Raw genomic sequence first — 14,121 nt, 5'->3', positions numbered from 1 at the left:
GCTGAGGATTCTATTTACTCAGATTATTAGCGATTTTTACCGTGTGTCCAAAGAAATAAAATTATTAATCAATTCCACATGAATCTTTGCCATTTTAATAATCGTAGTTAAGTAAATTAAAACCCGCCTAAATGAAATTACAGTTTTAGACTTAATCAACTATGGTCCTCGGTGCCTCCACCCACAAACTTCAAGATTTCGAAATATGCAAGTTTCTCAGCAGATTGTGTACAAAGTGGTGAGTTAAATTAAGATTAGATTAAAATATTTTATAAATTTGCACATGACATAAATGCACGAGGATCCACAGTCTAGTTATCAGAAGCCTATTGTCAAGATTTTTAATGTAAGTTTCAGACAAAATATTAATTGAACGTTACAGAAATAGAATCGAACAGGTCAAGCTTGATTCCATACCGAAACATCGATATTTAAAAGGCTTATGGCGTGCGAGTCGAACGTTAAATGGCAGCTTCATGTTCCGTTGATTGTCGCAAAAGCGAGGCTCTCGTTTAATTGCTACCAGCATTCTTTCGTTGTGGGAAGGAGGATATAAGGAAAATCGGAATCGCGAGAGGCTCACCTTCAACTTTCTAAGTTCGTCCGACCACTTGCACCCGTCCTTGTGATGGATGCAGTACACAATGGAGCCCATTATTGCCTTTTCAGCTTCCAAGTCCTGGAAATTCTGTAACACACAAAGGAGACGAGATCGTTATCGTGCGCAAGTTTTCCCAGACGAAAAACGGTGAGGAACGCGGCGGCGTTCATCGCGATTCACACACACATACAGAGAGAGAGAGAGAGAACTATCGATAATTTATGCTGCGTGTACCGGTAACTAGCAATGGGACTGTGAGCTGTTGCATACCATCGACACATTTATGTTTCCAATTAATAGCCTGTGTGCGCGTGTACGTGCACGTGTATACTCCAAACAATTCAAGATTTATTAACTGTATCATTGATACGTGCTTAATTATAATTATATTCACATTCAGCATGCGAAGGATGTATCGAGGAAAAGATAGCCAGAAGTATATAAAATTGTTTATATCTATTTCTATGGAATAGTTTGAACGTGCTCTATCAGGAGAGATCCAAATGTGGATATATTTAAAAACCTTTTACAATTAAATTTTTCGTACAGTGAGGCTTTAATCCTGGATTTCTACTTCCTTGGATAATCATAAATTGATTTACACTTGAAACGATGTAGTCTATCGACCACAATTTTATTGAACGTTGTAGAAAATTGTTCGTTTTCACAGAATAATTACCGGACAAATATTCTGCACGTTTCAGACTTACTTTTTCAATCATCCTCCTCTTAATTGTCCAGTCTCGGACACACCTTCTACACGCACACTTTAGTACAATGAATAAAATGACTAATACAGTCGCAGACTGTTTCCTGTCTCGTTTTGCATCGACACTGCGCGAATATCAAGCGGATTTTGTTAATACCAACGTGGTTGGATACTGTTCGACACCGTATTACACGATGCTCGGAAATCGGTTATTAACAACTGTATCGTCGAATTAATCTGCTGCGAATGGAAAACGTGACCGGGTTTGCGATCGAGAGACTGAGAAAACGTTTCGAGGCAGCCGAGGAATTGTTGTCCTCGAACGCGACGATTCCTTAGGTGTCCCCGAGTGGAACTAGACCTCCTCGAACGTGGGTAGCGATTAATTGGGTAACAGGTAGTCGTTGCCGGTCTGCTATGTCCGCGACAGAGCCCCACGGCGGACTCATGTCCAATAAACAACTCGTTTGGCATTCCAAGGCACCGGTAAAATATGGTAATTCATTTTCTCCGATGCGCGGCGTCCGGTACCGGTTGCTATGCCCCGATGATTCTTGCCGGTTGACCCATTCGCCACCCTTGTCTAGCGGCAAGATACATTTGCGCCTCGTGGATAGAGCAACGTATTCGAACCGGTCGAGGCGTGTGCCACCCAGACAGAAACGGTAAGAATTATGCGAACGTCACACTCCACGAACCCGCATGGGGTGGTTTACGGAAATACCGTTCCCTCGCGAGGGTGATCGAATTTCATAAGCTTTTTTTCAAATTTCTTCCGTTTCAACTCTAAGTTTAGGTTTCTCTATTTCTGTGAGAGCCATATAACCTTCGTACGTTGCTCGAAAAATTTCCGAGATTTTTCCTCCTCGCGTTTTGCATCTTAATTCGACCAATTGTGGCTCGTTTACGAGCTCACATTTCAACTAAGCCCACCGTTACCACAACCGGTTTCAGGTTTTCAGTTTTATGATCATCGAGAGGGTGCATTCGTGGGAAATTATTTAACGGGTTCCTTTATTCGAGCATATATTATAACAAAAGTCGCATAAATTCAGTCTTATCGTTCTCGTAAGACAATACGTGTCAGTTACTTTTACTGTTCGATCGGTTTAGACAAGATGATCTCTCTCGAGAATATGCGCGAAGGAAATGTGCATATTTATGAATAATTTATTCTAACTACCCGATCATCCTTGAGAGGCTCGGAAGCTACGAGAAATGTTACACGATACGGTGTTAGACGTACGATACTAATTTAATGGTAAAACTTTTTCGTTTCTAGTCATTTCTTTATCACAGTTTTACCAAATATTTGCGACATTTTCCGGATTAAAACGAGTCCGAATTTGGATCCTGCGCGTTCGGATAATCGAGGTTCCATTCTAACGTGGATCAAAACGAGCGTAAGTATGATCCAAACTGTGTCGCGTTTCGTGTCGTTTCAATCGGAAAAGTTTCGTGAAAAAAAGAATCATTAAAAAGAAAAAAGTTTGCTAACACGCTTATTAAACTTTCAGAGGCAAAGAGATTAAGGAATATGTGTACATAGTGTTTCTGATTTCTCAACATTTTTCACTTCTCGAGAAATGAGAAATAAGACTATATTTCCCGAGAATTCTCGAGAATTTGTAATAAAATAAAAAAATATTGGGAAACTCTTACCAAACTTGTATAAAGTGAAACATTACGCTTTTGTTTGGAAATGACTTCTTAAGAAGCATAATGCGTCTAATGTGGAATCAGACAATCTACTTCTTTTTTTTTTGTAACAAAATCTGTAGCCGTAGAAAAATTTCTTTCATTTTGTGTGGACGTTGGCTTTATCGTATACAAAACATCCAAAAGTTGCTGAAGATTGGGTGTCCTTTTTTCAGTGGACTGAAAAATTTGGAATTCCTTCGTTAGAGTCCGGAATTTATTTCCTTCTGCCACTAAATTCTTGAAGGCTATCTGCAATATCTAATTCTAACTGTTTTTCCAGTGATAGTTCCTCATTCTGAGAATCTGAAAGCTTTTCACTATTTTCATAAGAATCATTCTCGTATTTTCCAAAAAGTCTGCTTAGAATTTGTTTTGCCATTTTATACATATCCAAGGCATTGGATGTTAAATAAAAAAATGTATCTTCTGAATCTTTTTGCAGAGATCCTGGATTATGCAGATATTTCATAAGGGATACAACAATCTTGTCTCTTCTTTTAGATATTTCTTCTTTGATAACAACAAGAAACTCATTACTCAATTCGGTATTCAGTTTTTCTAAAGTTCTAAATAAGAATTTAAGAGAATTCAAGAATTTATATGTTATAAAATAAATGAGATTCATAAGAATTTTCCTAGATTTAAATTTCTCGAGAAATACTGGAATTTCTCGAGAAATGATCAATTATAAAATTTCTCGAGAAATTCTCGAGAAGGAACACTATCTGTACACGATTATTGTCGGTCAAATTGTAATTCGATTGTAGGGAAATCGGAGGTTTTGCATTATTAATGGCTGAATGTTCACCCGACGAAAGTACAAGAGTGTAATAACACCGTGAGCCTTCCATTCAATTGAAATATCGCGCTCGTGACCGCGGGAGTTGCCGGAAAAGCCCGATGCTAATGAACGATTACGCAACCGATTACAATGTCCCGAATTACATATTCCGTTTCCACGTTACAAGCTTCCGGAGAAAGTTCGGCTCGCGTGAACTAGACCCAGTGAACTTTATCAGTGATCGACACCGATTATCGGTGGCCCCTATACATCGTGGCCCACGGCTAGGCCCAATTAACGAGTCATTCGATATTTATATTAACCGGATGGGAAGGAATTAGAAAAGACACTCGGATGGGGGCGTGGCGGTCTCCAATAAATCTAAACGCGTTCCCCGGATGACTTTCCCTGGGAGAAGGAGGAGCTTGAGAACCGACCGTCCCGGAGGTTGCATTCCGATCCTTTTAGAATTTTCATGCTGCCGCTATGTTGCTTGTTCCAGGAAGAACACAGGCGATCGACGGCCGTGGTGGTGTTGCCAGTCGTGACGGTTTTCGGAAATAGCGAGTTCAATAATAACCCTGATGCAGGAGGCGCCCCGTACCGAGAAACCGACCACGCGGGAGGCAAAACGGGAATATATTTAACGCGTTGCTGTCGTGCTCCGAAATCATTATCGGCCTCCAATAATACTCCCGATGGATTGTTCACGCGTCGCGCTTCGAACGAGCAACGACGCGCTGCGCTGGACAAATTTTTAACCCTCGTTTTCATAATTCTTGTCGCGACAATTCGGAACTTGGGTGTCCCTCGTTCCCCTAAAAATTGGGAACATTGTCAGGATAATTCCCTGAACCTGCGTTCTGTTTTTAAATATCGCAAAATCCCTCTGAACGTCTACTCGTTTGGACAGTATTAAATTAATTCCGGTATATTGGACAGTATTAACCCTTAGCACACGAATGGCGACTGTAAGGCGCCACTAAAAATTGCTATATCATTATTCGAAATATTTTTTACATTATTAAATTTGTTTGTATTTAATAAATTACTAAACATTTCAGTACTCTACGAGTAAATTGCACCATTTTCGTATGTATAGCATAAAAAAATATATATAGAAGGGAAATATTCTAGGTTGGAAGAAATGTTTCGTTTTAGAGTTAAAATGGCTTCGAGGGCAAAGGGTTAAATTTACAGTTTCAATTCGGAACTTGGGTGTCCCTCGTTCCCCTAAAAATTGGGAATATTGTCAGGATAATTCCTTCAACCTATCTTTTGTCTTTAAATATCGCAAAATCCCTCTGAACTCGTTTGGACAGTATTAAATTAATTCCAGTATATTGGACAGTATTTTTACAGTTTCAATTCGGAATTTGGGTGTCCTTCGTTCCCCTAAAAATTGGGAATATTATCAGGATAATTCCCTCAACCTGTGTTTTGTTTTTAAATATCGCAAAATCCCTCTGAACGTCTACTCGTTTGGACAGTATTAAATTAATTCCAGTATATTGGACAGTATTACATTTACAGTTTCAATTGGGAACTTGGGTGTCCTTCGTTCCCCTAAAAATTGGGAATATTATCAGGATAATTCCCTCAACCTGTGTTTTGTTTTTAAATATCGCAAAATCCCTCTGAACGTCTACTCGTTTGGACAGTATTAAATTAATTCCAGTATATTGGACAGTATTAAATTAATTCCAGTATATTGGACAGTATCACATTTACAGTTTCAATTGGGAACTTGGGTGCCCCTCGCTCTCATAAAAATTGGGAATATTATCAGGATAATTCCTTCAACCTATCTTTTGCCTTTAAATATCGCAAAATCCCTCTGAACTCGTTTGGACAGTATTAAATTAATTCCAGTACATTGGACAGTATTAAATTTACAGTTTCAGGATTCATGCAACGAATCTTAAATACTGATGCTCGAAAATTAGGGTAAATGCGCCTTACTTCGACCCCTATGCAATAGGGCCTTCCAGAGAATGAACTGCTTAAAATATTTTTCAACGAGTATAGCAGTCACAGGCTATCTCAAAAAACGAAAATCGACATACATATTTAAAACGTTCAAAAGGATTTCAATAACATTTAAACACCCTTTTAAGTTTCAGCAAAGCTCCAGCTTCAGCGTTGAAAGGTTCGACATCTACTTTTCTGATCCAGCACCAATCACGCGGAACCTACAATGAATGGAGATGGAAGTTGTTTCGCAGAGATTATTATACCGCTTCATAGAAGCTATAGATCGGTACTGTCCAAGCTTGTAGAACAGGAAGCACTCGTGATCCACGAGACACGTTCACGGACCAGTGTCCACTTTCATGTCAGATATCTCCGCACAGGTACACCCGGTATACACGGGGACGTCTGGAGGCGCGTTGCGACTTGAAACCTGCACGACCGGCAAGGTCGAGGAACCTAACGCAACCCAGCCGGTGCCGGCGAGATATAAACACCGCCGGGAATGGGAAGAGACAGACCTACCTCTTCAGTTTCGAGATTGCGAGGATGGAATCGAGAGAAAAAAGACAAAAGAAAAAGGGACACCGTGAATAAAACGATCCCGTCGCCGAATAAAAAATACACCTGCATCGGCCGCGATCGGCTCTTGATCCCGGTACCCTAAGTCGCCTTTTGCCAAATGGCCGCCGACTGCATGACTCTTCGGCTCAGAAAATGTTGACCACAACGTGTTAGACTGCGAATCTTCGTACCCACAAATTCGTGAAGGATAAGACACAAGCGATTCTATTAATCGATTGCCGATTTTTGCCATTTAGGAGGAAACGAGTAGGAACAGCAGAGAGATTAGAAGAATTGGGGGACATCAGTGTGCGATTTTCAACTCTCCAAAATCATTAAAAAAAGATGAAAATTCATATTCGACTCCCACGTCTCGCAATCGATGGAGATAATTTTGCCTAAGAATCCGCAATCCAGTCACCGCCATTTTCTGCAATTGCTTGCCAACGTTTCACAAACCCGATGACGGTTCCTTTTTCCTTCAGAAAATGACTTAATGTCCCTGAAGATCGGGCACGAACTTTTGCAATCATCCGCCACGCAAATGGTTTCTTGCGAACAAAACAGGAAACGATTGTTATTCCTCAGGGTCCGCATTACTTCCGGTCGCGTTCACGAACCACCTGTTCGAGATTCAACGTTTCAATTTCGTTTCGAGGATGCAAATTACATGTTCAGAGAGCGTTGCGCTTCGCGCGACTGTTATTGTTCCGCAAATTAGCATTGTTCGCTCGGTAAATCCAGCGGCTCGCGAGCCGAGTTTTTCTAATTCAACAATGAACTTCACGGATTACGTTTAATGAGGGTAAATAACGAATTCCGTTACGCGTGTCCATAAATTCGCGCGGCAAGTCTAGAGCAGAGGGTTCGAACGGGCGCCCGGAACAATTGTACACGGACGACGGGCCCACGAATTAATTAGAACAAAGACCGTCCAATTAACCAGTCGCCGGGGCAACGATCCCGCTTTGCGCAAGTTCCGTAATACCCGTCGAAACGAGAACCGTGTGCTCCGTTTCTCTCTAGCCTCGTGGAAGTGCTGTACGAACAACGGAAAATCGTATTACCGAAAGCGACGTTACGCAACGTTCGAAAGTCGAGCGAAACGAGAATGATCGGGCCAATTGTTCCCGATACGTGTACATTTCGTGGGTCACGCGAAAACGCTGTCTTCCGTAGCCGAAAATATTCTAATTTCATTCATAAGTTCCCAAGGTCTAAATCCAAACGATCTATGAAATACACTCGTGATGAACGATTGTAACAAAATCTATTAAATAGCTATGGATTTATTTTAACACTAGATTTACGGAGCACTAAAAGTGGCTAGTTTGGATTATTTTTTAAAAATACCAAGAATATATTCAGGCAGATTTGTAGCAGGCCTTTACTATAATATACGTACCAAGGAATAAATGTGTTTGTTACGTATGGAGACGTTTCTCCACGTTCATTTCGATTAGAAGTTCTAATCTCTTTTCTGAGAACGAAAAGCGTCCCAACAGGCCCCTTGTTTAATGATTGTACTCCGGCTGGACGCAACTGGCACGAAGCATGGTTCAGTAACAGCACCGTACGATTTCCTAAATTGGAAATCTTCAAAACATCCCCTTCTGGAATGTTTTGTCAAGATAGTCTTTGATAGGAAACATCCTGGCTAACCCTTCGTTTTACCCCTATAAACAAAAGATCCAGCTGCAAACCTTAAATTCACTTGAAACGACAAATACGAGTACGCGACCGTAAAATAAAACAGATACATTCCCCTCTCATTTTTAGGGTATATAAACCCATGCATTTTCATCCTCTTTGGTTAGTCGAGAAGCGGTTCAGTCAAGATTCAGACGCGGTTCAGTACTCGTGCAGTCACGTCGCGTCAAGTCTAGTGAGATCGGGTTAAAGTCCCTTTCGAATCAATTCGTAACCTTATAGATTCCGTCAGTTCGGTATATATTCTATTTGGCATTCAACAATCGCAATCTAACCCCGCATTGCCAGTGCGTCAACACCGTGCATCATTAGGTAACAATTTCTCTAATTGTACACTTACTACATCCACTCGCGACACAAACAATCACACTTGTAACTATTCCAAATCAGAATATATTTGTCTTGTTTGTTAACTCGCGTAATCTACAACCCTTAATTATTGCCTAATATCCTAATCTAATAATTGAACGTTCCCACATGGTACAATCTTACCGCTCGGATTGTATCAATTAAATTATATATAAGTTACGAGGCTTACTAATCCTAATTCAAATCAACAAAGATTTCAATATTAACTAATAATAGAAACCATATTCAAGGAGTAATAACCCCCTCGTCGGCCTCTCGCGTTGCTCGCAGCCCTGGCTCGTAACAAAAGCCAGACAATTGCAGTGCTTTGTTCAAAAATTTTCTAGAAATCAGTGACTAACTTTCAAAGCTACCAATTAGCAACACAAAGAGTATCTCACAAGAGCCCGAGATACCGATATTCAAAAAGATACGCCAGCGTAATAATAGTTCTAAGCCCAGCGCACTCGGATTTAGATAACGGAGCTGTTCTCCGAAGCCAGGTACACAAAGCACAGAGTGCAAGTAAAATCATTGTGGACCGAAACGATAGTCTCATGCTCTATGTTTGGCATTCGGTAACTGGGCTAGTCTAAAGCCTGGTCCACACTTGGAAACAGAAGCGTTTGCCGTGTTTTCTCCGCGGAGTAACGGTGTTCCGATCGCGTACCGGGAGCATTAGGTTCAATGAATGGCTGCAAGTGTCATGGCTGCACGGTGTCTTCTGTTTTCGGAGGAAGCTGCCCCGAGAGGACCATCGAATTAGAATGCCAGCACGAAGCCGCGAAGCACCGTGAAGCTGACATCACACGTTGGCTCTCCCGGAGCTGTTACAGCGGTTACAAGTCGCCGTGACGTCACGGCGAAATAACGGACACGATCTTCGCGTACGTTCCACTTATTCCCCGAGGACGAATATGATGGCGCTGTATAGTGTCACTTGGAATTTCTCTAATCTAGGCGAACGCCAGAGACCTCCATACAGGACCCGGCAACAGGTACTCGAAATCCAACATGTCCGAACGTTTGCTATCTTCACTGACGACTCTTTCTAATCCATAGACTAGGGTCTTTATGCATTTATTGCTTCTGAAGATTTTCAAAAATGTTTACAATATAAAATTCCACAGAATTCAGCACTTTTCTACTTATTCCAGACCTACAAAGGGTACTACTAAAAATTAGACTTTATTTCTTTCCATTTTCCTAAAATTTGCCTACAAAAATTGAAAATCGCATAAACATCCGCAGTCTTACACGTTATTTGTTAACACGTTACATGGTTTTTTAAATTCTCAAATGGTATCCTCAGGTCTTTCACGATCCCAGTAAAATTTTGTGTAGACTGATTTTCATGTCAGTATTAAAAGATGGCGATTGTGTATTTTTTCCTGATCACCTGGTTTGTTTAGCCTTGAACCGTACAGTTTATATTTCAATCCAACAACAACAATTGACATCGTACATCTTAAAACGTCTTGGGAAGACTGAAAATTAAACTTTTCTGAAATATCGAATGATACTTTGAACATTGCGATTCGATTTTGACTCCACGGTGTAACTCAGGCACGAAAATGGAAATCTGTTGTTCCAGGAGTTAGGAATGAGATAATTAGAAGGTCACCGATGACCGTGCGCCGTTGCTAACTCGAGTACCGGTCACCGGTGACCTTCGCAGCAGTCAAGGTGTCCAAATGTACCCAGAGTATTTTAATGAAACGGAAAGCAGTCTGACGACAGAATCCGGTATTCGAAAAATTCCTCGGCGACATTAGCGATGCACGAACGAGACGGTTAAACGCTCGAATCTCCAACGGACGAATTTTTTCGTCGGCGTTCGAATCGCGCGCGCGACCTTGACAAGTCGATGACCAAAGAATTACCATATAGTATCTCGAAGCGTTGCGCTCGATGAACCGTTTCTCGATCGACATTCGAAATATTTTAAACAACCTGTGCGTCCTTCGATTCAAACTCAATTTTATCCTTCTATTCGACCTTGGAGTCAACCTTTCGAATCAAAGTGTCAATAGGTCATTCGTTGGAGCCCCACGAGCTCCGAAATGAAAATGTTAAAAAGAATCTGAATTGCAAAAATTACGATGGACCACTGCAGGGTCGAGTATCTTCTTGTTTTTTATTCGGGAATATTACAAGTAATGAAAATTACGGTCGGTCTCGATTTTTCAAGCTCTTTCCATGACAACCATGACTCTGTTCGAGAAAGACGGGACTCGGGATCGCGTGCGAATGGAAAACTTCCTGTCTGCGCGCGCACATTGCACGGAGAACGGGAAGACTTCGAACCCCATAAATTGCCGGTCGTGGGACGCCATTGAGCGATTTCCGAGTAATCTCTCCGTGACCCGTGAATTTCACATGAGGTTGCAATTTCTTTCGAATTTCAACAGAAACGCGCGCTCCATTACTCGGAAATCTCCGGTTAACTGGAACGCAATGTTCCACATCACTGGAACTACCTAAAAGCAGCAGCTGCCTCGCAACCTTACACAAAAATTACTATAACAACTGTAATATGCGCAGGAAGACGTCAGTCTACCATTTTCTGGACGATTTCAACGAGAGAATTTTGAAAAATCGCCTGTAATTATTCGTGCACTTGATCCTTCTAAATTATTCATATTGTTATCAATAGTTTAATTCAATTTAAAACAAAATGGATTCCCTACTTATCCTTTTAAGCCCATTTTTACTGCTTATTTCAATACAAAAGCACGGTATAGGGACAGGTTTACTAGTAGAGAGAGAGGTACCCTAAGTTGCAAAATAACAATTGCGAAACTCTGGTTTCTAAATTAAAATTCTCCATATAACATATTCCCCATTCTGTTCTACTACTTTCTGCCATTAACCTATCATATGTCATTGAATAAATAGATACGAATAAATATCTCAATCTTTGAATTTTAATTTAAAAACACTACGTACTCTCGCTCCGACCCAATCAGATCTCAGCGATGTGTTTACATGAATTCTCGACATATGTCAACAACACGGATCCTGTCAGCGTCATGCATCGTGCAGGAGGCCTCTCGAGGCATACCCCGTGGTAGTGGGGATAATTCCGCGCCGTTTATCACCCAGGTCTCGGCGACATATATAGAGTAACCACTGTAAATATATCTGCGAACGTGCTGTGAAGGGCAAAGTCTGCTCCGAATGGAAACAGGACGAAGAAAGTATAACTGCAGTGTTCTATCACGTAGAGATTGCAGGAAAAAAAAGGGAAACAGCTGAACGGCGATCGAGAAGTGATTTATTCGTCCGAGTTCGATCGCAGTGACCATTCTTCAGCAGCCACTGCGTCATGTTCCACCGAGGGAGAGAAAAAAAAAACTCTTCAACGGAAACTTCGTCAACGACTGCAGCAACGGCTGACGAGGAAACCTAAACAGCGATACAAATTTCCCAGTAAAAACCGAGCACCGAGATAGCCTTTTATCTGCGGTGCACGCCTTGGTCCTATCTTATCAACGAACGATCTACAAACTTCAAAGATCCCCCGAAAGGATCGTCCGTGATGGACGTGTCTTCTATAATTACACCGAAAAAAAAAACACACGCTCCACTAATTATTGCCGCACGCGTAATCTCCGGGCACGGGGAAACAAACACACGGTTTCTCTCGTTAACGTGCCCCGAAACAACAATATGTGTATCGAGGGATTGCTCGGCAATCGCGTTGCGTAAATAAAGCGATGCGATAACAGTCCCTACTAATAGCGTTTATTATCACTGATCTAAAACTGGACCTGCCATTAGCAACATTTACAGTCGGGGCCGAACGTTGCAACTTCCAAACCGTGACTTCGCCCTAATCTACAAGAGTAAATAAACCGCCTAATCTCGAACCCTCGGGACGCAAATTCGGTAGCAGGACGGTCTCGAACTGCACCGTAAACAACTGACCTTTGCCACTGGGCAAACAGTACTTTCGCTTAAAAAAATATCATATATCACTCGGTGACTCTCCTCGAATTCGCGTCTCCAGAATTGGCATTTATCTTCGAATGTACGTATTGTTAATCAATTGTTGGATTCATTCGGGAACTGCGAACTCGTCGATTCCTTGATGTACAAAGACATCTTGGATACAATTTTACACGTTTACCGTAAAATATTGTTTAACACTTTGACCAGCAAATTAGAAACCTGAAAAATCCCATAAAATCAAAGCGAGTGATTTAACACTAGAACTACCGAACCAGTTAAAATGACTGGTTCCTAATTCTTTCTTTCACAATTACTGAAATTATAAAAATCTTTTCATCAGAATTTTTTTAATGAACTTTGAAGTACATGTTCAAATAAAAAAATGGTATTAGGTTTGAATAGACGTAGTCTTGTCATTATTACAAAGCAATATTCATCAGTTATATTTTTACTTGGCAGTTCTAATGAAATAAAAATTGAAAGAACAAATTAAATGTATGACATTGAGTAGTCCTCCAACTTTCTTGCATTTTCCGGATCCTAATCTTTGGTACAAAGAATTAAAACTTAATTTTAAAACCTGGACAAATAATTCCGTCACCCATGTATGGGTGTGACATGGCAGTCACCAAGTTAATCAGAAAATGGTACTTTTGGTCACACCGTGTTTCATTCAAAATGTCAAGGGACCGAGCAGCGATGGGTTTCGCTGTTTTTAATTTGTCAGAAATCTGGTCCAGTTTGGAAGAAGCTCTCCGCGTTATCCGAGGGCAGGAAACGCCGAACAGTTATGGCAGAAATGGCCGATACCGATTCGACGACGTTCAGGGTGTACCCAGGAAGCAGCGAGTCGGTGGTGAAGCTCGACGCAATTGCTATCGCGATTACCACTGTTGTGCACCACCTATTTCTGAAGGCAAGCAGAACGAGAAGTTCATTACGGTGGAATGCAGGGGGAACAATGCTCGGAGGAACAACAAACACCGCAGGACTTCCGGCCGGGACTAAGGCGGTGGCCTCCATGGGAAGGGGAACGGGCCCGGGCCCACTTTGAAATTAACACGCGGTAATTACCGACGAGCTCGTAAGAATCCGCGTTATCTCGCATTCCTGAGCCGGGGTCAGAAGTGCCTAACACCCGTGGGCTCAATAACGACTCGAAAAGTAGCGGCGATAGTTCCAATCGACCGATCGACTCTTCAAGCTACAGTTTCGTTGTTCTTTTTGGCACACTAACTATACCACCCTTCGAATAACGGTGCTCGGGTCGGAGGAATAATCGCCACAATAGACTGCGGGTCTTCAAAATCAAAATTGTTTGCAACGATCGTGAGAAGCAGTAGCCGAATCCACTCAAATTCTCATTTTCTAGTAACAAATTGATATCGTTCACTGTTTGTCCTGGGTCCAATAAGAGGATCAAATCTCGAAGAAGTAAGTTTAAAAATATGGAAAATAAAATTGATAAGTAACGATTTGAAAGGATCTAGGAAAAGGCTCGAGGTCGTCGATTCCTCGTTAAATTGTGAAACGTAACTTCGCGTCGTGTGCATCTAGTCACGTGTGTCGCGAGGTGGACGCGTGTGAGTTGTGTTATCGTTCGACGATGTTGCAATCCAAGTGTAATTATCGATTTGATTTCGTTCGAGCGTGTCGAGAGAGATATGTCGATCAAGCTCGCGATCGGGATGCTTCGTCGATCTCTCGTTTGCGTTACGCCAACGACCGGTGGTAAATTAATACCCCGATGCTAGTTAGGAGTAGGTGCGAGTTAGATGTGTA

The 14,121-nt window shown here is 41.5% G+C and overlaps 1 protein-coding gene across 3 annotated transcripts in view; it reads right to left on the bottom strand.

Annotated features, from left to right (window-relative positions):
• Positions 1-14,121, bottom strand: part of Traf4 (TNF receptor associated factor 4) — a 55,392-nt gene that overhangs the window by 3,380 nt on the left and 37,891 nt on the right. For all 3 annotated transcript variants that reach the window (XM_076797551.1, XM_076797552.1, XM_076797550.1), the window contains one exon: positions 584-688. In XM_076797551.1, coding sequence (XP_076653666.1) covers positions 584-688 — 105 coding nt within the window. The remainder of the gene's footprint in view (positions 1-583; positions 689-14,121) is intronic.

This window comes from Halictus rubicundus, chromosome 12, assembly GCF_050948215.1.
Source record: "Halictus rubicundus isolate RS-2024b chromosome 12, iyHalRubi1_principal, whole genome shotgun sequence".
Lineage (NCBI taxonomy): Eukaryota > Metazoa > Arthropoda > Insecta > Hymenoptera > Halictidae > Halictus > Halictus rubicundus.
This window is presented reverse-complemented; position numbering and strand designations above follow the sequence as displayed.